Raw genomic sequence first — 27,578 nt, forward strand, 5'->3', positions numbered from 1 at the left:
AGGTCAGGGGAGGACAGTTGACCACGCCCTTCTATTCACAAGGCCGCAGACCCACTGGCCTCTCTGTGGCCCTCAGCCTGGCTCTGCTTGAAGGGCCCAGGGGTGCAGGGCTTGAGATAGGATGCCTAACTAGTCCTAAGTCTCAGAAGGAACTTGGGCTGCCCTGCCAGGAGCAAGCTGCAATATGAACAACTGGGAGATGAGGAAATCGTGCACATCAGCTGCTCAGAGACCACAGTGGGGGCAGAATCAAACCAGGCTGAGCACAACCAACTGCTCCCTCCATCACACCAGATAAGGGTGGAGCTTGGAGAGAAGGGACATCGCAGACCAGCCGCACCTGGGCCAAACCTGGCTGCCACAGGCGGAGGAAGAAATGAGTCTTAAAATGGATATGAGGTGGAGCTTTTAAGCCACACTAAGCTGGACTTGTAATAATTGAAAATGATCTGAGAGCTATGAGATCTGCTCCTTAAGAGATGGGAGAGGAGGGTCTAGAATGGAGGAACATGGTCACGGAGAAATAAAAACTGTGCAGATGTATTTATAAAGTGCACCCACTTTCAGTAATGAATGTGAAATGAGAGTCAGCGACAGAGAAACGTCGTGATGGAGAAATAAACACAGTCTCATATTTATGCTCTGCTGTATTCAAATGTGCTCATAAAGTGCTTCCACGCCTCACATCTATCTCCCTAAGGCCAGGTTTTCTGGAAGCAGAACCCAGATGAGGACGTGAGTGAAAATGTGAGAGTTTACAGTTCAATGGTTTCTGGTATATTCACATATATATGTAACCATCACCACAGTTGATTTTAGAACATTTTCATCTCCTCCTAAAGAAACTCCATACCCTTTAGCAATCGTGTTCCCTCTCCCCCATCATTTCCCCCGCCCCAGCCCTAAACAGCCGCTAATCTACTTTGTGTCTCTCTCTATTTCCCTATTCTGGACTTTCGTATAAATGGAATCATACAATATGTGGACTTTTGTGATTGACTTCTTCCACTTAGCATAATGTTTTCGAGGTTCGTCCACATTGTAGCCTGTGTGAGTACTTCATTCCTTTTTATGGCCAAATAATGTTCTGTTGTATCGATGGACCACATTCTCTTGATCCATTCATTTGTTGATGGACATTTGGGTTGTTTCCAGCTTTTGGCAATTGTCAATACTGCTATTCTAAACATTTGTTTAGAATAAGTTTTTTGTAGGCATATGCTTTCATTTCTCTTGGGTATATACCTAGAAGTAGAATTGTTGAGTCATATAATTCTGTATTTAACCATTTGAGAAATTGCCAGACTATTTTCCAAAGTGGCTGCACTATTTTACATTCCCACCAATAGTGTAGGAGTATTCCAGTTTCTCCACATCCTCACCAACACTTGTTAGTATCTGACTTCTTGGTTCTAGCTGTCCTAGTGGGTATAAAGTGGTATCTTGTGGTTTTGGTTTGCATTTCCCTGCTGACTAATGATGTTGAACAACTTTTCATGTGCTTGTTGGCCATTTGTACGGCCTTGGAGAAATGTCTATTAGATCCTTTACTCATTTTTTTTTTTATATTTTAATAACTATTTTATTTAACCCAATATATCTAATATATTCCATCAGGTGCTCGATATCAAAAACGATTAATGAGATATTTTACTGTTGTTCCATACTAAGTCTTAGGAATCCAGTGTATATTTTATACTTACTGCACATCTCATTTTGGACTAGCTACATTTCAAGTGCTCAACAGCCAGATGTGGTTAGTGTTTGTTCTATTGAAGAGCACAGGTAGATCCTTTACTCATTTTTTGTTGGGTTATTTATCTTTTTACTATTAAGTTGTAAGAATTGTTTATATATTCTAGATACAAGTCCTTTATCAGATATGATTTGCAAATATTTTCTCCTATTCTGTGGGTTGTCTTTGTACTTTCTTGATGGCGTGCTCTAAAGTACAAAAGATTTTAATTTTTTTGAAAGCTTTTAATTTTTATGAAGTCCAATTTATCTGTTTTTCCTTTTGTTGCTCATGCTTTTGATGTCACATCTAAGAATCCATTGCCAAATCCAGAGTCATGAAGATTTACTCCTACATTTTCTTCTAAGAGTTTTATAGTTTTAGTACTTACATTTTGGTCATTGACCCATTTTGAGTTAACTTTTTGATATGATATGAGGAAGGGTTCAACTTCATTCTTTTGCATGTGGATGTCCAGTTGTACCAGCACTGTTTGTTGAAAAGACTGCTCTTTCCGTCATTAAATGGTCTTGGCACCCTTGTCAAAATTAGTTGACTATAAATGTATGGATTTATTACTGAACTCTCGATTTCATTCCATTGCTCTATATGCCTATCCTTGTGCCAGAACCACACTGTCTTGATTATTGTTGCTTTGTAGTAAGTTTTGAAATAGGGAAGTGTGAGTCCTCCTCCATTGTTCTTTTTCAGGAGTTTCTGGCTATTCTGGGTCTCTTGCAAACCCACTGAATTTAAGGATCAGCTTATCAATTTCTACAAAGAAGTCAGCTAGAATTCTTCTAGGGATTGAGTTGAATCTGTAGACCAGTTTGAGTGTATTGCCATCTTAGCAATGTTGAGTCTTCCAATCCACAAACATGGGATGTTTTCCCATTTATTTAGATCTTCTTTCATTTCTTTCAACAATGATTTGTAGTTTTCAGAGGAGTATAAGTATAGGAAATCAGAAAATACTTTGAGATGAATGAAATTGAAGACATACATATCAAAACTTATGGAATACAGCTAAAGCAGCATTTAGAGGGGAATTGATAGCTGTAAATGTCTATACTAACAAATGTCAACTTAAAAGCAAATTTGCCTGTTTTTTAATCTCAAAATGAGTTTATTTGGGAATAGTCAAAAGAATTGCAATTCGGGATGTGCATGCTCTGGCAAACCATAGGCAAATCCAGAAAACAAAGGAGGGAGCTGCTCTTATAGTTAAAAAGTGGGAGTAGGGTGGGGCTGTTCTAAAGGAAAGTCCATTGGGGGAGAGTAACAGTTCAGGGCCACAATAGCTTCTCATTGGCTGAGCTGCAGCATTTCTGATTGGCTGGGCTGTTGCCAGGTGAGGAGATAAATCTTCCTTCAGCAGTAAAGCAGTTGTACCTCCTGTCTGAGATGCAAGTGTCCCGTCTGTTTCCGTTTAGTGTAATTTAGGACGTGTGATAGGGGTGAGAGCACCCCCTACAGGCCTTCCTGTATGTTTCTTAAGGTTTCTTTTATTAATTGCCACACAAAGAAAGAAGATCTCAAAGCAATAACCTAACCTCCCACTTTAAGACAGTGAAAAAAGCAGGCTACTTGTATTCAACATTGTACTGGAGATTCTAGCCAGAGCAATTAATTAAGAAAATGAGGTAAAAGGCATCCAGATTGGGACAGAAGTAAAATTATCTGTATTCCCACATGACATAATCTGGTACATAGAAAATTCTAAGGAATCCACTAAAAATCTATTAGAACTAATAAATGAGTTCAGCAAAGTTGCAGGATACAAGATCAATATATAAAAATAATTTTTTTATACACTCGCAATGAACAATTGAAAACGAAATTAAGAAAACAATTCCATTCACAGTAGCATCAAAAAGCGTGTGTGTTTTTCAAAAACTCACTACATAGGATCTAGCAGAAGACCTCTATTTCAAATAGTACTTACATCAGAGGCCGGTTGGTAAGAAAGGTGGGATTTTTCCACCCAAATGCACTGACTGAGGGGAGGTTAAGGCGCCCTGCTCCGACCTTGCCTGACGGCCCAGGTCCGCCCTCCAGCCCCTTCTCTGACCCAGGTTGAGGGTGTAACTCCTGAGAGAGCCGCGGGTCCGGGGAGAAGGCCGCTGCGAGACGCGCCCTATGACCGGGAGGCGCACCGCCCAAGACGGGGCCGCAGGGGCACTCTCGTGAGCCCCTCCATAAAAAATATCTAAAATGATATTCATACCCACTGTGGGTATGAAGATGAATAGAATCAAGGCTGGGTTCATTATTATCATATGCTTTTTTCTTCTGATTTTTTTTTTTTTTTGGTGATTGTTGGAATTTTTTTTTAAATTTAATTAATTAATTTATTTATTTTTCCCCCAAAGGCCCAGTAGATAGTTGTATGTCATGGCTGCATGTCCTTCTAGTTGTTGTACGTGTGACGCGGCCTCAGCATGGCCGGAGAAGCGGTGCGTCGGTGCGCACCTGGGGTCCCAAACCGGGCCGCCAGCAGCAGAACGCGCGCACTCAACCGCTAAGCCACGGGGCGGCTCTTTCTTCCGATTTTAACGGAAACTGACAAACATTTCCACGGGCTCTGCAAGGGGTCCAGGGTCAGGGTGGGGCTGCGGGTGGCGGAGTGTGGGCTCGGGTCGGGTCCAGCTCGGAGGCCGGGGCCTGAAGTCTGGTGCCGCCCTCCCTCCGCCCCTCTCTCGGTTCCTCCGCTCCTCCTCTCTTCCCTTCCTCCCTCCCTGCGCCCCTCCCCCTCGCTCCACCCCTCCCCCTCCCTGTGCCCCTCCCCCTCTCCGCCCTCCCCCACACTGGGCTTGGTGGACCCCGCGCTCCGCCGACGGCCCGGCCGGGCGTCATGGGCGGCCTTTTCGGACGCGGGGCGCTGCGGGGGCTGCTGTGCGGCGCGAAGGCCCCTGGTCCTCGCCTGCTCGCGCGCCCCAGCTCGGGTGAGTCGGGTCCCCCGCGCCGCGCCGGGGGAAGGCGGGCGGTGGGCGCCACCGGCCTTTGTTGGCGCGCATGCGGGCCTGCGGGCCCTGGGGTGGGGGGCCCGGAACCCCGCCGCCCGCTTGACTTGCCGGGAGGCCGCCCTCGGGTCCCGCCGGGGCGCCTGTGGCCCTGCACGCCCGTCCGCAACGCTCACTGCCCCCCACCCCTCCAGGCCCACCGCCCACCTCCCCAGGTTGCCTCCAGGCGGGGGGGCCCGAGGGCTTGGGAGCGGGAGGGAGTCAGAGGCCTGGTGGACACACTGGGCGGTGATGCGGGTCCCAGCGGACCTGGGGCCCCTGAGGGGGTCATTTCGGCAGTTGAACGCTCCCCACGGAGCCGCTGTCCTCGGGGCGTTTTGTCCAGGCCCTAACTCCGCCTGGCCCGTCCCGGCCTGGGGCCCGTGTCTGTAGCGGGTCCTCCGCCCCTGCTGCTGGCCCCCAGGGTGCTCCCTGAGGGCCAGGTGTCACGGTGTCCCAAACGCTGGGAAGAGTAAACTGCCATTTTCCAAGGCACTAGCCAGTTGGCAGCAGGCCAGGCTAGACGCAGGGGGAGAGCCGGGGCAGGCACTGGCTTTGGGGGAACAAACAAGCCGGGAGGGCTTCCTCCAGTGGGCTTCATTCAGCCCTGAAGGGATGTGGTGGGCACTCCCTGCCTGCTCTCCAGGCCCAGCACATGTTCTGGTTAATTTTCCTCCTGGGCTTGGGGAAGGGCAGCTGCAGATGCCCCCAGGGACACTGTCCAACCCCCATTTCTCCTCCAGTTCTGTCCTCCCTCTTTGCAGGATGTCCAGGGTCCTCTCAAAAGCACATTTGACCTTGGACCTGATGCTGAGGGTCACTGTAACTCTGGAAGTGGCCTGGGGCTGTAGGAGGCTGATGACGGCTCCTGTCTCCCTGGCAGTGTCCCCTCTCAAGGGCTCAGCACTGTCCTTGGGTCTGGAAGCTTCCCACGTTGAAACCGTGCAGCAGCACAGAGTTCCTGCCCTGCCAACGAGGGTGTGAGAGGAGGAGCCCCCTGGCGTCTCCCCACCTGCAGACTGGGACCCCCTACCTTCCTTCTTATGCTCCGGTCACTTTTGTCCCAGTGTCTGTGGTCCACTTGGTCGGGAAAGTGCACTTCGCTTCTCCCTGGTTCCCTCCTTCACCTCAGACCCAGAAGGTGACCTCTGGGTCCCTCCTGATGTGGCAGGTTGGGGGTTCAGATGGTATCTCTGTTATCACCCCAAAGTTCTGGAGTCCTGCTTTCTTTCCAGTGCAGCATCTCTGGGCTTCCGGGTGGCCACTGAGCTGGGCTGTGCCTCTCCCGGCCTCCAGGCTCTCTAAGATGCCTTCCTAGGGAACACTGGCTCCATCATGGGCAGCTTTGGCCAAGGGCTGGGAGGAGCCATGCCCCTCCAGCAGACTGGAAGCCTTTGGGAACCCACTGCCCTGGTTGTCCCCAGCAGGCAGTACCATGCTGGGCAGCATCTCCCCTCCAGAGCTGCTCTGGTACAGGCAGACACTCTGAAGCCCAGGTGACACCTGGGCCCTGGCAGGGGAACCCAGGTTGGGGAGATGTGAAAGGGTGAGGTGGCGGCAGCCCTGATCCCCTCTCTTCTAAAGGAGGGCCCTCCTGGACCCGGGAGCGGACCCTGGTCGCAGTGAAGCCAGATGGGGTGCAGCGGCGGCTCGTTGGGGATGTCATCCGGCGCTTTGAGAGGAGGGGCTTCAAGCTGGTGGGGATGAAGATGCTGCAGGTACCAGGGCTCAGCCTGGGCCTGTGGGTGTCCCTGTGGGGACTGGGGGGAGGGGCTTCTCATGGACCTCAGCCCTTCAGATCTCAGCCCTGCGACAGGAGTTGGCCTAGAGGGGAGGGATGGGGAGGCATCTGCCCTGTGCTCCTGTGGCTGGCATGCCAGCCCATGTAGGTGTTATCTGCAAAGTGCCCTGAGGTCAGGACACCACAGTGACTGCCCCAGTTCCCTGTGGGGGTCCCTCTCCTGGGGCTCCTGTCACCTCTTCCCCCAATGCCACCCAGGCACCAGAGAGTGTCCTTGCTGAGCACTACCATGACCTTCGGAGGAAGCCGTTCTACCCAGCCCTCATCAGCTACATGCGCTCTGGCCCCGTGGTGGCCATGGTATGGCGGGGCAGGGGCAGTGGTAGGGCAGAGGCAGGCTGAGCCCAGAGCCACCGAGCCCTTGGTGACCGCACTTCTGCCGGCCTTGTTTATCTGTGTGCTGCAGGTCTGGGAGGGCCCCAATGTGGTCTGCACCTCCAGAGCCATGATAGGACACACCGACTCAGCTGAGGCTTCGCCTGGCACCATCCGGGGAGACTTCAGCATCCACATCAGCAGGTACGGGGGCCCTGACACACTGGGCCACTTGGAGCTGATGGGCTGGCTCACTAGGGGTTGAGGAGGGCTGCGTTTGGGGTAGCAGCCTACTCCTGAAGCAGGTCCATGAGACCTGGGTGTCTTGCTGGGCGAAGGTGAAGCCAGAAGAGACTGTTGATGGGGGGACGTCACACCTGTCGTTTGCTAGTGCAGTTTTTTCAAAGCCCTTTCACACACACCGGAGACGATAAAGCGTTCCCTATGTGTTGTGTACATCCTCTGCTATCATTGTCTCTTATCTGACTCTGTCCCCCAAGGGGTTGGCATGGGATGACTTGGGGCAGGTAAGGCTCCCAGAAATAGTCTGGGCTGGCCGTGAGGTTGTGGGTAAGAAGCTGAGGCTGGGCTGGAACCCAGCTTTCCAGCTCCCTTGTCTTCTTTTCCTCTCTGCACAATCACCCAGCTGGCTCCCCTAGACAGTAGGGGGTCAGCAGACCGTCCCCGGGACCCCCAAGGTGCACACTGAAGCCTGTGCCTTACCTCTGCCGCCCATCACCTGGCACAGAAACGTCATTCACGCCAGTGACTCCGTGGAGGGGGCCCAGAGGGAGATCCAGCTGTGGTTCCAGAGCAGTGAGCTGGTGGACTGGGCAGATGAAGGCCACCACAGCAGCATCTACCCAGCTTGAGCACTCAGGCTGCCTTTGGCCACCTCAGCATCCACCTAGCACGCACCAACTACCTCCGTGGACGAGAACTTGAGCCCATGCCCATGCTCTGCCCATCTATCCAGACCACCTCCCTGTCCACCTTCTGCCGACACCCACTCCTGCCAGTCCAGAGGGGTTGAGCCACCAACTTGATGTGCCTTTTAGCATCTGAAGCCAGCAAGAGATTGGAGCAAATCCTTTCTATACCAAAGTGCCAGACAACCTTTGGGGTGTCTCCAAAAGGGGGTAGTGTGACTTCCCTTCCCCCAAAAGGGGGCATTAAAATTTACTGTGCTGTGTGTGGGGTGGAACGCTCATTATGGCTTCTGCCATCTCTGAGGTAGAAATGAGGCCTTTATGCAGAGTTGTAAGTGGGTTGAGAGTGGAGATGAAGCTTACCATCTCCCACTCCAGGAGGAGATCAATAACTGTTGAATGTATGAGACAGGCAGAGGTCCAGAGACCTCCAGCCTGAAATCGGGGAATCCAAGTGGAGCTCCTGAGCTGGTGCTGTCCCAGCCCCCACTCTGATCCTGCTGAAGGAGGAGCTGCCTGCCTTGGGCAGGACTGGAGGGTGGCAGGAAGGGGTGGGGGTGGGAGGTTGAGACCACCCCCAGGACACAAAGCCTGGTGACAACGGCCCTCTCCCCTTTTCATGGCCTCATGTAGCTGAGGCTGCCCGGAGCTGCCTGGTGTCCACTTGTTTTCATGTTGACACTACACACATCACATGTCACACCTCACCTGGTTCCCAGGTGTGTCCCTGGTCACTCATCATAGGCACTGGACTCTGCACACCATTACACCTGCTGAGGCTGACTTGGTCCTCACTCTACTTTTTGATATCTTGGTGACCGATGCCCGGGGCCTGGGTTCATGGCATCCATTTGTGGAAATTAATAACAGGAACCTTAACTAAATCGGAGTCAGGAGGCTTGTAGGGGGAGCACTCAGCCCCATCACACATTGTCAGTTACTTCAAACAGGAACAGACAGGACACTTGCATCTCGGACAGTAAATAAAACTACTACTGAAGGAAGATTTCTCTCCCTACTGGCCAACAGCCTGGCCAATCAGAAACACTGCAGCTCAGCCAACGACGAGCCCTTGCTGCCCTGAACTGTCACTTTCTTCCAAGGGACTTTACTTTAGAACAGCCCCTCCTCCCCCTTTTTCTCAATAAAGGCAGCTTCCCTGCTTTGTTCTCTGAAGTTGCCTATGATTCTCCATAGCACGCACATCCTGAATTGTAATTCTTGGCTATCCCTGAGTAAACTCATTTTGAGCTAAATTAACAGACTAATTTGCTTTTTAAGTTGACAGGTTGCCACCTGTGTCTCCACCTGAGTGAAGTGCCCTGATCTTTCATATCGGCCACCAAATGGGTCATTTTGGAAACTGGCACTGAGGCTGGCCACGCCAGGGACTGGCCTTCCTCGTTTCCGTGGCTTTCTGGGCCCTAGTCCCCTTCTCTGCTCTCTTTTTTTTTTTTTTTTAAAGATTTTATTTATTTATTTTCCCCCCAAAGCCCCAGTAGATAGTTGTATGTCTTAGCTGCACTTCCTTCTAGTTGCTGTATGTGGGACACGGCCTCAGCGTGGCCGGAGAAGCGGTGCGTAGGTGGCACCCGGGATCCGGACCTGGGCCGTCAGCGCCCGTCAGCAGCAGAGCGCGTGCACTTAACCGCTAAGCCACGGGCCGGCCCTCTGCTCTCCTCTTTTGTCATATTTATGCAACAGGGCAGGGAGGTGTCCTGAGACCAGGGCGCTGAAATGCTGAGCACACCCCAACTAGGTGTTTTAAATGCACGGCTGGGCTCGCGGCAGTGGGGGAAGCCGAGAAGCCCCAGGCCGGCCCGCGAGCCCCCGCCTTGGCTGCGGGAGCCGGCTCGCCGCGGTGCGTGGACAGTCTTCCAGTCCCAGCAGGCCGCGGGGCAGCGGTGGGCGAGGCGTCCCAGGAGGAGCAGAGGCGGAGGCGGAGGCGGGCGGGGCGTCCCGGGAGGGGTGAGGCCCGCGGTGGGCGGGGCGGCAGCGGTGGGCGAGGCGTCCCAGGAGGAGCGGAGGCGGCGGCGGGCGGGACGTCCCGGGAGGAGTGAGGGCTGCAGTGGGTGGGGCAGCGGCGGTGGGCTGGGCCACCGAATCCCGGGCCGGTAGGGGCGGAGCGCAGACGGCCCCAGAGCGCCGCAAGTACCGGAGGCGGAGGCTGGTGCGCCGATCTCTCCCGGGCGGGTTCCTGCTGTCCTCGCCGCCCTCGGACCGTACCGAGCGCCATGGCCCAGCAGCCGCCCGACGTCGGAGAGGACGACTGTCTTCCTGAGTACCGCCACCTCTTCTGCCCCGACCTGCTCCGGTGAGGGACGAGCGGGGCCGGGTTCTCGGGGCGCCCGGGATGCAACCTCCGCAGAGGTGGCACAGGGACTGCGGTTTTACTGGGATGTGTAAGGACCCCGTGCCCGGCCGCCAGACTGTCCAGATGTCCAGGTGGCCCTAGGGATGCGAGTGCTCCGGTATTTTGATCTTTGCCCTGCGGAGGGCGCGTTGTTTGTCTTGGCCAGTGGTGATGGGGATTCATGGTGGTAATCCTGGGAGAGAGGACTGGGTGGGGGAAGCCTTGTATGTTTTGAAATCATTTCTTACTTAATTGATACCTTTCTGAATAGAGAATTTTAGGTTGAGATATTTTTTCCTGAAGACCTAGAAAGCCTAGGAATGCAGGCTTTAAAAAGCAACGTTTCAGTTTCTCCTTACAAAAATCATCCATGTTCCTTGCCAACAATTCAGATTTGATAAGGTGCAGGCAGTAAAAGTCCTCTGAGAACCACCCACCTCCCCCCCGCCCCTCAGTTAACAGAGAGCCTCTGGTCTTCTCTCAGGGGCAAAGTCGCCTTCATCACAGGTGGTGGGTCTGGGATCGGGTTCCGGATTGCTGAGATTTTCATGCGGTGAGCACTGCCCTGTGTGCCCGGTGCCAACCCCTGACCTTTGCCCCTCCTTGCATGGACCCCGCTGGATCCTGGGATCCCTGGGCAAGACACTGGTGGGTGATGGGAACCCCTTTGGGCAAGGGGCCACCAGGGAGCATCTGAAGGGGGTCAAGTGCTCCAGGGGAGGCAAGACTCCAGGGTTTTCTCCTAGAGGTTAGTCAAGACTTTGTGGCTCTGGCCTCAGCATCCACATTTGTACAAAGACGGGGAGTTCAACAGGTTGAGTTAACTCTGCTGCAGGGCCCTCTGGGGCCTTGCCAAGCCAGGGTCTGGGGGGCCCAAGTTGGACCCTAGCACTCTGCAGAGCACAGTGTCTCTTGGGACACAAGTTCTGTGGCCTCAGGCCCTGGTCAGCAACTTGTCACCCCTCCCAGGAAGAGGCCCAGAGTTAGGCTGGGGTTGGGGAAGAGGGAGCCTGTTGATATCCTAGGGACCTTCCTCAATTTCTCCCCAGAGAAGGTGGGAAGAGAGGTGAGTCCCACTGGACAAGGTTTTGGGATTCACCCATTCTGGGGGAACTCGTTTTCCTAGTTGGTGTCTTTGTGCGTGTTGCTTCTCAGAGCAGAGCGCAGCGTGGCCACCCGTGCTCAAGGTAGTTTTGACATTAGGTGGGAACTGCTTAGCAGGTGGTAGCTGCTGTTGTTACCACGAGGCTGAGTTTGTCAGGACATGAGGCAGAGAAGGCACCCTGGCGTCAGAATGGGCTCTGTCCTTCACTCCAACCTCACAGGGAAAGGGTGGCTGGGGCGTGTGGGGTCGAGCCAGCGGGACCCAGCAGGCTCCATGCAGATGCTTGGGCCCGCATCTGAGGCTCACAGCTGCTTTGGTTCTATGCATATGGTGTTTGGGACGGGTCCTGCATCCCTGTGTGGCTGGGATACCCTGTGCCAGAGAGGCCCAACCCAGAAACCATGGGGTGGGCGCTGATGGCACCCTCCTGAGGTCCCACCACAGTTGCTCAGCCCTGCTCAGGCCCCTGTGTCTTCTGCCAACTGTGTCTTCAGCCCTGGGCTGGTGCTTCCGCCCTAGAGATCCCCGGGGGAAGGGGGTTCTGCTTAGAGTGCCGGGCAGGAGTCCACCTGGGTGTGTCCCTCATGTCTTGCCACTCTCACATCTGCCCTCTGGCTTTGCAGGCATGGCTGCCACACGGTCATCGCCAGCAGAAGCCTTCCGAGAGTGTCGACGGTGAGGGGGTCTCTCCTGTGCCCACCTGTCTGTGGGTGGCTGTGTGGGCCTGGAGCCTGGGTCTGGAGGGTCCTGAGGCCCAGAGGATGGTGACACCAAAACCTTCTCCTCTCCCAAATATGGAGCCTCAGTGGAAGTGGCCTCCCGAGGACATCTTTGTTTGTTTGTTTTTTAAGTCTAATCATTGGGTCCTGTGAGGGGGCCTCGTGTTGGGTGATACTGTGGCTCCAAGAGAGAGCTCTGGGCTCACCAGGGTTATGAGGGTGGTCCACATGTCCCCCCCACCTGGGAGGAGAGTCCCATCACTGCCACAGCTGGTCTCTCGGCAGGGACTGGAAATCAGCTGGAGCTGCTGTTGACCAGTTACCAGTGACCGGTGGCCTGGAGGGTGATGTGGAGGGAGGATCCTGGGGCCATTGGGAGGGAGAGAGTGTGGGAGGTCTTAGAAATGTCCACCAAGGGTCGTGGCCCCAGGGACTGGCCACTTGCCAGCTGCGCCTCCCCAGAGAAAGGTCCAGCAGCAAACTCCAGCCTCCCAGCAGAACCTGGGCACATCCTCACCAGACTCTGAAAGGCTTTTCCTCCATTCCAAGGCCACTCGGCTGCTGCCCACCTCTCTTTTTCTGTCCGGCTTCTAGGCTGCCAGAAAGCTGGCTGCTGCCACCAGCCAGCGGTGCCTCCCTTTGTCTCTGGACGTCCGAGATCCCCCAGTCATCACGGCCGCCGTGGACCAGGCACTGAAGGAGTTTGGGAAAATCGACATTCTCATTAACTGTGAGTCGCTGTGGGCAAGGCCAGGGGGCTTCTGACGGGTGAGCAATACCAGACCGGGGGCTTTGGAGACCCCAGAACTCCTGTCCAGACTCCAGGCCACTCTCTTGGCCCAGCTCTGCTCGTTCCGGGTCAGTGCAGCCATGGCTCAAGTGGACGCTCCGTGAACTTGGCTGAATCACAGAGTTGGGGGGCACTCTCATGTCCTGAAGCTACCTCTTTAAAAAAAAAGGATGAATTTTATTTTTTTAGTACAGTTTTAGATTTACAGAATAGTTGGGTAGATAATACATAGAATTCCATATACCCCCCCAGAGTGTCCTCCATTATTAACATATTGCATTTGTTACAACTGATGAACCAATATTAATACATATTGTTAACTATAGTCTTAGTTTACATTTATGTTCACTCTTTGCTGAAATTCCCTTCTAAAAACATCAGGTGTATTAGTTTCCTGTCGCTAAGGAAGTACCACGAGCTGGGTGGCTTAAAACAATAGAAATACACTCTCTCAGTTCTGAAGGCCAGAAATCCGAAACCAAGGTGTTGGCAGGGCCACGCCCTCTGAAGGCTCCAGGGGAGATTCTGCTCCAGGGCCTTCTCGTAGCTCCCAGTGTGGCCCACAGTCCTGGGTGTTCCTTGGCTTGTGGCCACATCTCTGCCTCCTTCTTCACATGGCCTTCTCCCTGTGTATCTGTCCTCTCCTCTTGTAAGGACACTAGTCCTTGGCTTTAGGGCCCACCCTAATTCAGTATGATCTCATTTTAACTTGATCACACCTGCAAAGATCGTATTTCCAAATACCTGGAAGGTCACATTCACAGGTACCAGGGGTTAGGACTTCAACACATCTTTTTTTTTTTTTTTTTTTGGTGAGGAAGATCAGCCCTGAGCTAACATCTGCCAATCCTCCTCTTTTTGCTGAGGAAGACTGGCCCTGGGCTAACATCCGTGCCCATCTTCCTCTACTTTATATGGGACACCGCCACAGCATGGCTGCCAATTGGTGCATCAATGCACGCCTGGGATCCGAACCGGCAAACCCCGGGCCGCCGCAGTGGAGCACATGCACTTAACCGCTTGCGCCACCGGGCCCGCCCCAACAACACATCTTTTTGAGGAACACAGTTCAACCCATGACATCGGTCCTGCCTTTGTCATTCAGGAACTTACCCAAATGCCTGGGTCTCCTCCCCGGTCCAGCTGGGACCACCCTGAGGGTCCAGCCGCCCGGAGCTCCAGCACCTGCCGTCTCCTTCCACCCTGCAGGTGCAGCTGGAAACTTCCTGTGCCCTGCCAGCGCACTGTCCTCCAACGCCTTCAGGACTGTGATGGACATTGACACCTTGGGCACCTTCAACGTGTCTCGCGTGCTCTACGAGAAGTTTTTCCGGGTGGGTGTCCTCGTGGCTGGGGCCTCCCCTCTTCTGACCACCCACTCACACCCCTTCCCGCCGTGTGTTGCAGGACCATGGAGGGGTGATTGTGAACATCACCGCAACACTGGGTACCCGGGGGCAGGTGCTCCAAGTGCATGCAGGCTCTGCCAAGGCAGCTGTGGGTACGGGTGCCCCCTCTGGTCTGCCAACCTGGGTGCCCGTTGGGTCCCTCTCCATCCCTGGAGGCCGGCAGTGTCTGACTGAAGCTGAGCCCAGTGGTGGGCAGTGGAGAAGCCGGGCCTTGGCCCTGGCCCTGAGCCCCACTTCACACCTAGGCCACCCCAGAAGGCACAGCAGCACTGCATTCTTCCTCTTGCCTGCCTTCCTTCCGTGCAGATGCGATGACGCGGCACTTGGCTGTGGAGTGGGGTCCCCAGAACATCCGTGTCAACAGCCTTGCCCCCGGCCCCATCAGTGGCACGGAGGGGTTCCGGCGGCTGGGTAAGGCTCTTGGGGAGCCCAGGACCCCCATAAATGGTCCCCTGGGCACAGGCCCCACAGTGCCTCTGCGTGCTCCCCTCCCATCTGGCTGGGACAGGCCTGGGATAAGTGCCAGGTCCTCATGGCTCCCCAGGGTTGGCAGAGTCTGTCCCCAAGCCGAGTCAGAGCCACTCTTGGTTAGCACACACCTGTGATGGACTAATGGTCAGCCGGACTTGGGCAGCTGCTCCCTGGAGGTAGAGGCCACAGGGCTGCTGGCCTTGATATGTGAGCCGGACACAAAGTGGGACACCCATTGAAGCTTCCAGAACCTTGGCAGGGTCTACATCCCCCACCCCTATGCTGGTTCTGTGGGGGTGTCACTCTGTACCTGGCCTGTTCCTGCTCTACCAGGATGATGCTGATGGTGCCCCCAACATTCCTGGATGTGGGTTAGGGGAGGCTGGGCAGGGGAGGCTAGAAGGCCTGGGGTCCTGGGGCTCACAGGGACTGACCCTCCTGCTGCCCTCCCAGGTGGCCCCCAGGCCAGCATGAGCAAGAACGTCCTGGCCAGCCCCCTGCAGAGGCTGGGGGACAAGACGGAGGTCGCCCACAGTGCGCTCTACCTGGCCAGCCCTTTGGCATCCTATGTGACCGGGGCCTTGCTGGTGGTTGACGGTGGGGCGTGGCTGACGTTCCCTAATGACATCAGGCTGCTGGCGGATTTTGCATCCTCTGCTAAGCTCTAGGTGATATGCTGCTCCTACCTTCTGGGGGTGACCTGTGTCCTTGGCCCCCTTCCCAAAACCCCCACCCAGTGGGCCGATGGTCACTGTGCCTTTCCCCTCAATTCTCTGGGCATATTCCTAGATGTGTTCTCGGACACTTTGGGGTTTCCACTACCCAACAGACCAGGCCATATGTAGGCAAAGCTGGGGAGGGGTCTTCCTGGGCAGATGGGTTGTGCCAGGAGGGGGCCTAGCCCGACATAGCTGCACCCAGACCTCAGGGCCTCCTGCAAACCAGGACAGGCATGGCTTGCCTGCAGCAAAGGGAACCCCCCTCTCTCTTTGGGAGCTGCCCCGGGTGACCCTCGCTGGAGGCCTGAGGGCCTGCTTGGCCCCTGAGGGCCGGGGAGGATGCTGTTGCTCTCTGCTCTCCGCTCTGCCCTCACTAATCCCAGTGGTGTGGCTGGCCCATGAGGCCACTCATCCTGGTTCTCTGAGCAGCAGCTTCCCCTGAGGAACGCTGAGGTGGTGTGCCCTGCCTCATCAGGACTGCCTGTGCCTCTGGGCCCCTCTGCTCCAAAGCCCCCAGGAGGGTTCCCATTGCAGGGTGGTGGCAGGAATGTTTTAGGACTTTGGCTGGCTCCTTTTCCATCCAAGGGGGCGGGTGTGGTGGAGGGACACCGGGGAGCTCACAGCGTTCGGTCACACTGTGAAGCTGTGGTTGGAGCAGGCTTCCGTGACGACCCCTGTCCTCCCCAGGGAGGTTTATTGATGGGCACAGGTGGTGCTGAGAAGTGCCTCTTCTGAGGCCCTTTGTGGGTTGGTTGCTAGCAGACACATCCTCAGTGCCTGTGGCACATGGGTGACCAGGCAGCGGGAGGGTGTGGGCCCTGGGCTGGCACCCATCACTGAATGAGGAGCGCTCATCTTGGGGAGCTCTGGGAGAAGGCAGAAGGGGGCTGCTGGTGCCCGCACCCCAGAAGATGCACAAGGCCTGGCTGCTCACTGCCCTCGTTGGGCGCTGATGCAGGACCACGGCATCCTGCCTGCCCTGGCCTGGCCACTCGTGGGTGCTTCCCAGGGCAGACACGGTCCCCTTAGCTGTGCAGGAGGCGGGTCCTGATGCCCCTTGGTCGTCCCCTGTGACCCTGGCGTCTGCTGGCATTTCTGACAGGCGCTGGATGGCTGAAGCAAAGCAGGTTCTGAAGGGGAAGCTGGTCTGCAGCTCACTCTTGGGTTCTTGGGACGCTGTGATGAGAAAACAGCCATTCTGAGTTGCTGCCTTGGCATTTCACAGTATGACAACCTGCTCACACGAGTCTGGACATTGAGATAAGGACCTGAGCTTAGGATTCCCCCCATAAATTCCCGCTTTGCCTTCCCTGGGGCACCTTTTAAAATAACCGTTTAGAATTATGCCCATGAAAAGTTAGTGACCTCCACCTCAACCACCTTATAAGTGACAGGTGCTTGCTGCTCTGCTCTCTATCTCCTGCTCCCTTGTGACCTAGGATGGAGGACTGCCCTTCCCCAGCTCATTGCCCCCCACGCCCCCATTCTGGGATCTGTAAGTAATAAATCCTGTAACTTGACTTCCTTTATGTGAGTATTGAAATTGTGCCTTCAATCAAAACGACCCCATGGGTTACAGGTCCCCAAAGTGGGAGCTCGGATGCTGAGGGAGCTCCCTGCCAACCCCTCGTGGGTGGCGTGTGCCCCCTCATCCCGCAGGTCATGATCTGCATAGTCTTAATTCAATACATCAGCTCTGGCTTCTCCACACAGATGCCTCTTGCAGGGCTCTCCTGGGACCTCCGCCCAGCTGCCTAGCTGAGAGACAGTCTCAGCAGAGCGTCTGAAGCAGAGACTGGCCCTTCCTCTGGGAACTGTGCTGTGTCCACACTCCCTCCCCATGGCCCCATCTCCTTTGCATGGGCCAGACTGACCAAGCAGCAAGGCCGGCTTGCTGCCCACACCACATGGGTGTCCACAGAGGGAGGGCAGCATTTCCAAGCTCCTTCGAGAGTGGAGATGCAGCCAAGCTGCTGGGGTGTCCCCCACGACCCGGGGTCAGGAGCTGGCCTCCCTTCTCCTCCTGCCTATGCCCAGTGGGTGCTGAGGTGGCTGCCTGGGTGGGGAGAAGGGGGCATTTCAAACTCCATCTTTCCTTGTTGCTCTCCCACTTCAAGACCTTTGCTTAGCAAAGGGAAGTCAAACCAGGGGGCCAGAGAAGCATGTCTGAGCCCCCCCCACCCCCGGCCTGGTGTCCTGGGTTCCCTCACCAGGGTGTGTGGGCTGCAGACAGGATCCCCATTGGCCTTTGGTGACATGGGCTGGGGCTACTCCCATCTGCGCTGGAGTCTGTCCTTTGCTGGAACATCCCGGTGAAGTTAGTGCTCCGTCATTCAGGGGCTGTCGTTTTAGGCCCCCCAGGTGACCCGTCCCCGTCATTACCAGCACCCTCCCTCAGGCCCAGGGAGATGGGGAAATTCTGGCCCCTCATTTGTTCCTTGGATGACTGCTTCCTGACATTCAGGCCACTTGGCCCCGGGGGCTTGTTTTCTGTGCTGTTTGTGTCAAGGCGCGTGGTTCCCCACTCCTTGTCTGTACTGCCCATTTGCATAAGCACAGGTCATAGAGTTTTGCCAGAAAGGGCATTTCCTTGAAAAATAATCTTTTTACTATAAAAACATGTATCTGTTAGACTTTGCAAAAGTTTTTAGAAGGAAAAGGAAGACACTTGAAAAGAATCACTGGTGACTGGGTCAGTTAGAGGAAAGGGGCGTTTCCTTCCTGTCTTTTTTCTGTGAAGAGCTTAGAAAACTCTTCTTCCTAATGCTTGAAGCCTCCGTCCTCAGGCAGGTGGAGCCCACCCCGAGGCCAGGAGAGGCTGTCTGCTCTCCTGGTGGGAGGGGACATGCTCAGACTGGTCCCCAAGAGAGCTGCCGTACCCCGCAAGGTCCTGGTTTGCTCCCAGTCAGTTCCCACCACCGTAAGAGCGTGTGCTTAAGCCCTCTGCCCCAGACACCCACGCTCACTTGTCCCTTCACTTTATGAAAAGAGATGGCCCCTTCTTGCCTTCGTAGGTGCAGCGGAGTGGCAGGGAGGTCCCCGGACCATCCCAGCTGGGAGGCCACCTGGCATAGGGAGCAGCGGTTGCTATTTCAAGGTGCTCCTTATTGTCACGGAGACCAGAATGTGGTGGCATCAAGTCCACAGCAGGGCGTGTAAATGGGTCCTTGTGGTGCTGCTGGGGGAAAACAAAACATTGAAAGCAGTTATTGGGGAGTTGCAGCCAGTGAGGGGCTGGGGCAGTCGTGAGACCCCCACAAGGCCAGAGAGCTGGGGCAGCTGTCCTCCCCTGGGGAGGCCCTGGGGGGTGGCCCGAGGAGGGAGGGTGTCCTGCCAGCTTGGATGAGCAGGCTCTGCTGCCTTTGAAGGCCAGGATGCACAGTAGAGGTGTGAACATTGTCCAGCAGGGGGTCTGGTTAAGAAAAAGGCCACCTGCTGGGACTCAGTAGTGGCTCAGCTCCAGGAAGACGGAAGAGTCTGGAAAGCGGTTTCCAGGAGCAAGCCTTTTATTACGGTATTAGGGTTCTCTAGAGAGACAGAACCAATAGGAGATTCATTATATGGATTGGCTCATGCAACTGTGCAAGCCACGCAGGTCACTCCTGAAACGTCGCTATGATGTAACACTATGACGTGTGCCTTCGTCTTTGTAAACACAGAAAGCAAAGCAAACCTTAAAACTGCCTTCAATAAGCAGTGCTAATTTGGGGAAGTTTCTCTCTGCTGACTCCTCTGTTGCCATGGTAACCTGGTAAAATTCTACTGTGGCTTGCGGGTGCGAGCTTTGTCCTGCGGGTCACTTCAGAAAGGGCTGGAGGTCAGGCCCCGGCACTAACGCCCATTTCCCAAAGCGGACTTGTGCCGTGTTCTTGGCCCCAGGTTGGTTTGCTCTCCCGTGAGCGTCCCCAGTTGTCAGAGTTGTTCACCTCATCCCCGTCCGTCTTCCTCTCCCCTCTCCTTCCTGGCCATGCACTGTGGTCCCTGCTGGGCTGGGCCACCCCAGTGGACACTGTCCACCCACCAAGTGCACTCTGAGCACCTGCTGTGCCCAGCACCCGGCTGGGGACCCAGACATGAGTGCCACTGGCTCTCCTGACCCTCCCGTCTCCTCTCAGCCTTGCGTCTGCACATGGCTCGCTGGGAGAGTAAGGTGATGGATCCCTGAGGACCTCAGCAGTCAGAGGCTCAGCAGGGGCTCCCCTCTTCTCTGACCCTCACACCCTTTTGTCCTTATCCCATGGGGCAGACCGAGCCTGCCTCTCAGTGGTCAAGCCCCTGCCCTGGGCTGCATGTCCAGGCCTGTCCCTGGCTCTGCACGGAGACCTGATGGTGCTGCAGTTGGGCAGTGTCATCCCCTTGAGCAGGGCAGGTGGGTTCTCGGGGGTCACGGCTTCCCAGGCTGGGAAGGGGGTGGGCATGAGCCCCCTCGTGCATTTCCCTTGGGGCACTCAGGCCCATCTCTGTTGGATGCATGGACAGAAAGCTACTCTGGCTGTTCAGATTCAAAGAGAGGACATGAAAGGGGAAGCTCCTGGGCTCCTCCACAGGCTCCTTCCAGGGGGAGGATGCACTGGAGCTCCAGGACGAAGCCGGGACCCAGGGCTCATCTCCCTTCCTTCTCTCACCTCCACCTGGCCCCGTGAACCTGCACCTTCCGCTCGCCACAGATCAGCTTTCTTTGCACCCAGGTCCCAGCCACTGTGCGTACAAGCAGTAGCCGAGCCTCCTGGAGAGAGAGACAGTAGTCCTCTGTCAGACTCACGTCCAAATTCCTGAGGAAAGATGCACATTCGTCTGTTTGGGTCAGGTGCCCGACTCTTGTTCAGTAAACCATGGCCAAGGGTTGATTGCATCATATAAACATGGCAACTCGCACTGCAGTCATGGGCTTGGAGAGGGACTGCTTCTAGAAAATGCGTGTTAGCAGACCATCCCATGCAGGTCCTCACTCACATCAGACAAATTCACAAAAGACCAATGTATAGCCCAGCATGCTGATTGTGTGTGCGTGTGCATACACTCCCCTCCAGGGATGGGATGAGTCTCGGGTCTCCCTCTCTGGTGAAACCCAAGGCCAGTTGGGAGATGGCAGAGGCTGCCCAAGTCTGATGAGCCATCCACACTCCCGGCTTGTATCCCGGGGCCTAGACTCCGCCCAGCTCAGCCCTTCTGTGCTAGGGACCATGGCGGAGACTGGATCCATCTCTGGACTTCCTGTTTTCTCGCCCGGGCCCTTCAGTGAAACAGCCCCCCACACACAGGGAACCACCGGATGTCCTATTCACCCCTGGATCCCGGCTCAGTTCTCTGGGATGAGATCCCCGCATCACCTTGTTGACAGGTAGAGGCCTTAGTAACACTTTAGTCATTTATTTACTGAGTATCTTTTGTGTTATTTCCTGAGGTGACAAACATAATCAGTATGGATCTCACTAATTGAACTCTCAGAGGATAATTTCATTTCCAAGTTTTGGAGTTTTGAGGGCACCTCATCACGTCCACGTGTCAGAGCATCTCAACAAGACAGCACCTGAAGAAGGAATGAGAAATGTTCGTCAGAAACAGGCAGAGTTAACTTTTAACTCTTCCACCATCACATGTAATGTAGACAATTTCTACACAACAGGGGAAGTGATGTGAATTAGATCTTCACTTCTGTGGAAAATGTGACCTGAGGCTAAAGAAAGGAAGTTCTGACTCCAGTACAAACCTCTCCTGGCCAGCTCCTCAGCGCGTGTCCCCGCGGGGATTTTGGCGGCAGGGATGTGTGGTGGGTGCGGAATGTGGGCTGGAAAGCGCTCTGGGCTCAGGGGGACTGGAGATGCCTGTCATCACAGGAAGAAAGAACAGGTGCCAGCAACTTGAGAGCGAAATGTGAGAATAAGGAAATCATGCAAACCTTGGCTGAGTCAGGAGGATTAAATTGTGCCTTACAAACTCATGTTCTATTTTTACTCTAAGAAATGTACTTTCCTAAATTTGAAGGTGATAAAAAATCCTTTTCCCACTGAATAAAATACCAGTAAACACGAGTGTGGATCTGTGCTCCCAGCTGCGGGAGGCTGCTGGGCGAGAGTGTGGTCTAGCCCTGAAACTGCCTCCTCTCTAAGTTGACCTACCGAACACAGAATGTTCATCTGGTTTGCAAAATTGTAAGTTTTTGTTTATAGCTCGATTGAGGTATAATTGACATACAATAAGCTGCTCGTGTGTGAAATGTATGATTTGATGAGCCCTGAATATGTCTGCACCCGTGAAACCATCCCCACAATCACGATAATGAAGGCACCACCACCTGCAAAACCTTTCCTCCCACCCCTTGGTCATCCCTCCCTCTCACCTCTCCCTAGCCCCTTCTCCCAGGTGAGAACTGGTCATCCATCCAGGATGGCAGCTCAGGGCCCGGGAGGGCGGGCCTGCAAGGGGGGTGACTATGTGGGAGAAGAGGGTCCATGAGGAGGAGGGGCCGACACCTGCTCAAAGGTGGGAACAGCGGGCAGAGGCTCTGGCCCTCCACCAGATCCAGGCCCCCTTTTCTGGGTGCCCAGTGCAGGCTGTGCGGTGGTCTGCTCCTTCCTCTCGCCGGTCCCCGTCACAGGTCTGTGGCAGGTCCCTTCTTCCTTCAGAATAGAGCTCAGCCCCTTTCCTGCTGTCCATCTCCAGGGCCACCTTCACGGCCTCCCTGGGGCACTGAGGACACCCCTGGCTAGCTGCCCCAAGGTGCCCTGCATGAGGCTCCCACTGGACCACTGGCCAGCTCTGCCCTGGACTTAGAGCTCTGGACGCAGGGCTCTGAGCACCGCTGTCCAGCCCGGCACGGCCCTCAGTGCTCACTGAGGGAAGGACCCTGCCACTGATGAATGTGGAATTGTCCCCATTGGAAGGGTGGCTCCTTCAGACACGCACCCAATAACTGCTCCCCAGCTCTCGGATCTGGGTTTCCAGCATCACTCCACTCTTGAGACCTCCTCCCCACCCCCCACCAACTCACACAAATCACTTTCAAATATTAAAGTAAAATGGCTGATAGAGGTGATCTCACAAATAGTGGGAAAGAACAGATGGTTTGGAGAAACTGGCTCAATGAGAAAAATAAAGTCGGGTCTCTTATCTTACACCAACCACATTAAAACAAAAAACTCCAAATGGATTAAAGACATACTGGACTTGTGAAAGGAAAAACTATAAGTATAGGCGGATATCTTTGAGACTTTGCGTAGGGGATTTATTTACTTAATTTTAAAAGTGTTTAATTATGAAATTCTTAAACTATGTGGATAAGCCCCGATAATAACAAGAGACACCATGTGTTTACCACCTGGGTTTGCCAGATGCTGGTACTCTGCCCGGTTTGTTCCCAGCCTGTCTGTCTCTAAGGAAATAAATGCTGCAGATATAGTGACACTTCTACCCCTCAGCCCTTTCCTCTTCTGTGCCCCTCAATATAATTCCGAAACTTGTTTTCGTATTTTTACTATAAACGAAGTCGTTCGAAAGCAATACATGTTATTGACGATGTGTTTTTAAACTTGGCAAAAATGGTGTCTGTCCCACACCTCGCTTTCTCACATGGCTTGTTTTAGGAGAGTCTGCCTGTGTTGACATGTGGTTCACCCTTCGAAACTGCTACCCAGCGTTCCATCACAACAGACGGCCCCCACAGAGCCACGGACAGTGCTGCACCACACCCTCTCCTGTCTCCCCCGGGCCTGCGCACGCTGCTTTCTGGAAGGTGGAGGTGCCAGGTTGAAGGCGCACAGACCTTCAGCCGTATCAGAGATGTGCATCCCCACGCTCTCTGCTGGTGTCAGACTTGTCTTTACTCTGCTTGGTGTCCAGCACTGCCTTTCCTCGCTCCCTGAGCACCAGTGGTTCAGCATCTTCTTACATGTTTATCAGCCGCTGGAGTTTTCTCCTCTGGAGCTGCTGATCTGTACTTGTTGCTCACTTTTCTACTGGGCTGCTGTTCTTTTGCTGGCTTTTGAAGAATTCTTTGTACTCTGGAGATGAATCCTTTGTCATTTGCTTCTGTTCTAAATATCTCTTCCCAATTGCTATGGACTGAATTGTGTCCCTCAAAATTCATATGTTGAAGCTCTAGGCCCCAACCGGAGGGTATTCGGAGGTGGGTGATTGGGAGGTGATTAGGGTTAGATGAGGTCAGGAGGGTGGGGCCCTCAGATGGGATTAGTGGCCTTATAAGAAGAGGTAACAAGAGAGACGGCTCTCACCTGAGGACGCACCTAGAGGGAGGCCCTCACCACAAGCCAGGAAGAGAGCTGTCACCAGAACAAATCCGCCAGCACCTTGAGTTGGGACTTCCCGGCCTCCAGAACTGTGAGGAATCAATGTTGTTTATGCCCCCAGCACATGGTATTTGGTGACGGCAGCCTGAGCGGACAAAGACGCCAGGCTAGGATGTGTCTTTTGTCAATCAGAAGGCCAATTTTTTTTTGAGATATAATTGACATATAACACTATATTAGTTTCAGGTGTACAACATGATTTCCTATTTGTATATTCTAGGGCTGCATGCTCAGCTGGGCTAAGGCAGCAGGGTATCTTGCTGAGAGACCAAAGAAATGACCTGGATACTGGGGGCAAGACATGTGGGTTTATTAGGGAGTTACTTACAGGGAAGTTCCAGTGGTGGCAGGCTCGACAGGAGATGTGCACCCTCTACAGCCCCCTGAGAGAAGCTTGCTTAAGTAGGCAGAGGAACAAAGGCTTCACGCTGGCTATGCTTATGGGATAGATTAAAATTGCCATTATCTGAAGAGGGAGGATTTATTTGTGTCCTCCTCCTATATGAAATGGCTGAACAGAAAAAAAAAAAAAGGCTTCACGCTTGCCAAGGGGGATAGTCCCTGTATGACCTGCATTCCAAGGACCAGAGCCACACACACAAAGCCACACACACACACACACACACACACACGCACGCACGCACACCCCTGCCTTTGTGTTCCCTCAGGCCGTTAGGGTCTTTTTATCTTTGATGGTCTTTATTTTATGCTAATTATCCCATGGGAAAACAGCTGGGTTGGCCAAGCCCAGGACTGTTATCACTGTGAGTGTTGGCACTAGCCCAGCCAAGGAGCCTCAAGGACATATGGTTTTTAAAGGGGCACATTGGCAAGTGCCCCTACATATATATCATGAAGTGATCACCACAATAAGTTTAGTTAACATCCATAACCACACAGTTATAAATTTTTTTTCTTGTGATGAGAATTTTTAAGGTCTACTCTCTCAGCAACTTTCAAATATACAATACAGTATTATTCAAGATAGTCACCATGCTGTACATGACATCCCCAGGACTTATTCATTTTATAACTGGAAGTTTGTACTTTTTGATCCCCTTCACTCATTTTGCCCACCCCTCACCCCCTGCCTCTGGCAACCACCGATCTATTCTCTGTATCTATGAGTTAATTTTTTTTTTTTTTAGATTCTGCATATAAGTGAGAACATACAGTATTTGTCTTTCTCTGTCTGACTTATTTCACTTAGCATAATACCCTTGAGGTCCATCCATGTTGTTGCAAATGGCAAGATTTCCTTCTTTTTTATAGCTGACTAATATTCTATTATCTATATACCACATTTTCTTTATCCATTCATCCACTGATGGACACTTAGGTTGCTTCCATGTCTTTGTTATTGTAAAGCTAATTTTTTTTTGTGAGGAAGATCAGCCCTGAGCTAACATCCGTGCTAATCCTCCTCTTTTTGCTGAGGAAGACCGGCTCTGAGCTAACATCTATTGCCAATCCTCCTCCTTTTTTTTTCCCCCCCAAAGCCCCAGTAGATAGTTGTATGTCATAGTTGCACATCCTTCTGGTTGCTGTATGTGGGACGCGGCGTCAGCATGGCTGGAAAAGCAGTGCGTTGGTGCGAGCCAGGGATCTGAACCCAGGCCGCCAGTAGCGGAGCCCGTGCACTTAACCGCTAAGCCACGGGGCCGGCCCTGCAAAGCTAATTTTTTAAAAATTATTTTTTACTAAGGTAATTTATATACAGTAAAAGTCACCCTTTGTTCTGTACAGTTCTGTGAGTTTTGATAGATACATACAGTATGCATCACCACTACAACAAAGATACAGAACAGTCCCTTTGCCGCAACAAAGCCCCCTTGCCCCCAGCCCCCACAGATCTGATTTCTGTCCCTATAGTTTTGGAAGGCTTAAATTTTAATGTGTTTAAATTTAAACCATTCTTTTCTTTAATGGTTTGTGATTTTTATTCTGTGTAAAAAATTTTCCTGTTCCAAGGTCATAGAGATATTTTCCAATGTTTTCTAAAAGTTTTAAAGTCTTGGGCCGGCCCCGTGGCTTAACGGTTAAGTGTGCGCGCTTGGCAACTGGCGGCCGGGGTTCAGATTCCGGGCGCTCACCGACGCACCGCTTGTCCGGCCATGCTGAGGCCGTGTCCCATGTACAGCAACTAGAAGGATGTGCAACTATGACATACAACTATCTACTGGGGCTTTGGGGAAAAAAAGGAGGAGGATTGGCAATAGATGTTAGCTCAGGGCCAGTCTTCCTCAGCAAAAAGAGGAAGATTAGCATGGATGTTAGCTCAGGGCTGATCTTCCTCACAAAAAAATAAAAAATAAAAAAAATAAAAGTTTTAAAATCTTGCTTTCCACCTTTCTGTCTTGGATAACTCTAATTATTTTTGTATCTGAAGTGACACAGGGATCTAGGTGCAAGGTGTCGTAAAGATGACTGGTACCAGCTAAGGAAGAGGCTATCCTTTCCTTATGATTGACAAAGCCATCAAGGATAAAAATGATTGGTTTGGCTACTCAAAATTAAATATTTCTGTTTAATCTTTGCTGACAGACGAAGAGTTCATGAAGGGGTCACAGGCAGGGAGAAGATATTTGCAACATCAAAAACTGATGAGGGATTTTATCTAAAGGAAAAGTCAGAGAACACAGTAGAGAAGCAAGCAACGGCTACAATTGGGCACTCTGCAGATTTGGGATCCAGCTCAATAGACACAGTAAGAAACGCTCAACTACACCAGCATTCACTTAAGTTTAAATAAGACAAGATGAGATGCCATTTTAAGTTCATCGGACTAGCAAAAATGGGGAAATCATTTGTCATGTCTGCTATAATTTTGCTGAATTTCCTCCTGGTTTTAAAAAATCTATCGAAAAATTTAGATTTGTGACTAAATCGAGCCTTGCCTGTCAAGCTCCCCTTCGGGCTGTTAGTGGCCAGATCTCACCCAGGTGACGGAGTGGCCCTGCCCCAGTGGAGACACGCACATTCTTCAACCAAGGTGTCCTGACCCACCTTCCTCCGCTCCCTGGCAGCTCCAACAGGGCTGTGCCACACAGCCAGGAATCTGCTGGGTCACCTTGCTGGTCTTCATCTTCCCATCTTTCCCCACAGCCCAAAGGTCACCAGGGAAGCAGGATCTAAGAGGCCCACCCATTTGGAGAGTTCCAAAGATGTGTTTATCCCAAGAAATTTCAAAAGTAAAGATTCACAAAGGGAGATTTTCACAGACATTCACCCAGATCCAAAACCCAACAGATGTGAGCTGCACCCCACCCTCCCTTCCTCATCTGGGTAAATTAAAATGTGCACAGGGAGTGTGCGTGTGGAGGAGCTTGTCAAAATGGCAGCAGGGGCTGCTTCCATGGAGCTGGTTCATTTCATCAGGAATGTTACAGATGGAAAATGTCCATAGGCCACAAAGGGGATGCTTGAGGTCAGAACGACTGATGGGGAAATTGTCACTTTCAATGTGTCATGAACAGTCTCTTGAACTGGTCCAAGCAAGAAGGTGCATGCTTTCCATGCCGGGCTTCTGTTTAGGTACATCAGCCAGACAAGGCGTGCAGATTTCCCAGCGTTGGCACAGCAGCAGGAGGAATATCTGCTTTCTCAGGACTCAGCTCTCACCTCCTGCTGTTTTTACCTCACCTACATTTACACCTCTATTTAGAAAGGTTGACACATCATTATAAATACCCCTGAAAACTGTCTCTGGCCAAAAGCATCAGCCCAGTTTTGGATTCTTACCCAAACTGGAGATGAGTTTTTTTCTTTTGAATGCGGTATCTTCCTCATGAAAGCTACTGCTCTTATAAGAAATTGAGAACATAGTTTGGGGAGGGGGATCCCTCGCTTTTCTTTCCCCAGTGCCAACCTCACAAAATCTGGTCCTGAGTGCCCTGGGGTTTTGTCATGAGCGATGACTCAGTT

At 53.0% G+C, this 27,578-nt stretch overlaps 2 protein-coding genes and 1 non-coding gene across 8 annotated transcripts; all 3 read left to right on the forward strand.

The window, feature by feature from the left end:
* The first annotated feature begins 4,516 nt into the window (after positions 1-4,516).
* On the forward strand, positions 4,517-8,045 carry NME4 (NME/NM23 nucleoside diphosphate kinase 4). 3 transcript variants are annotated; one of them, XM_087449285.1, is made up of 5 exons: positions 4,517-4,680; positions 6,322-6,455; positions 6,737-6,838; positions 6,945-7,057; positions 7,500-8,045. In XM_087449285.1, the coding sequence occupies exons 1-5, from the start codon at positions 4,590-4,592 to the stop codon at positions 7,510-7,512; spliced, it is 453 nt and encodes a 150-aa protein (XP_087305411.1). In that variant the 5' UTR covers positions 4,517-4,589; the 3' UTR covers positions 7,513-8,045. The 3 variants fall into 3 exon arrangements, with proteins under 3 accessions (XP_087305411.1, XP_087305410.1, XP_004438297.1); XM_004438240.3 differs by having other exon boundaries at positions 4,518-4,680; positions 7,602-8,045; XM_087449284.1 differs by lacking the exon at positions 6,737-6,838 and having other exon boundaries at positions 7,602-8,045.
* A 1,364-nt stretch (positions 8,046-9,409) lies between these two features.
* DECR2 (2,4-dienoyl-CoA reductase 2) lies at positions 9,410-21,380 on the forward strand. 4 transcript variants are annotated; one of them, XM_014793377.2, is made up of 9 exons: positions 9,466-10,096; positions 10,620-10,688; positions 11,864-11,915; positions 12,554-12,689; positions 13,959-14,083; positions 14,157-14,250; positions 14,465-14,569; positions 15,083-15,297; positions 16,451-21,380. In XM_014793377.2, the coding sequence occupies exons 1-8, from the start codon at positions 10,017-10,019 to the stop codon at positions 15,295-15,297; spliced, it is 876 nt and encodes a 291-aa protein (XP_014648863.1). In that variant the 5' UTR covers positions 9,466-10,016; the 3' UTR covers positions 16,451-21,380. The 4 variants fall into 4 exon arrangements, 2 of the variants coding, with proteins under 2 accessions (XP_087305409.1, XP_014648863.1); XR_015556457.1 differs by having other exon boundaries at positions 9,428-10,096; positions 14,157-14,569; XR_015556458.1 differs by lacking the exon at positions 10,620-10,688 and having other exon boundaries at positions 9,410-10,096; positions 14,157-14,569.
* Positions 21,381-24,020: 2,640 nt separating this feature from the next.
* Positions 24,021-24,179, forward strand: LOC147913502 (small nucleolar RNA SNORA29). Its single transcript, XR_015548651.1, has one exon. It is a non-coding gene; the product is annotated as a small nucleolar RNA SNORA29 (small nucleolar RNA).
* Positions 24,180-27,578: the final 3,399 nt, after the last annotated feature.

Source organism: Ceratotherium simum, chromosome 26 (assembly GCF_057802395.1).
Source record: "Ceratotherium simum simum isolate JZ-2026a chromosome 26, ASM5780239v1, whole genome shotgun sequence".
Taxonomy (NCBI): Eukaryota; Metazoa; Chordata; class Mammalia; order Perissodactyla; family Rhinocerotidae; genus Ceratotherium; species Ceratotherium simum.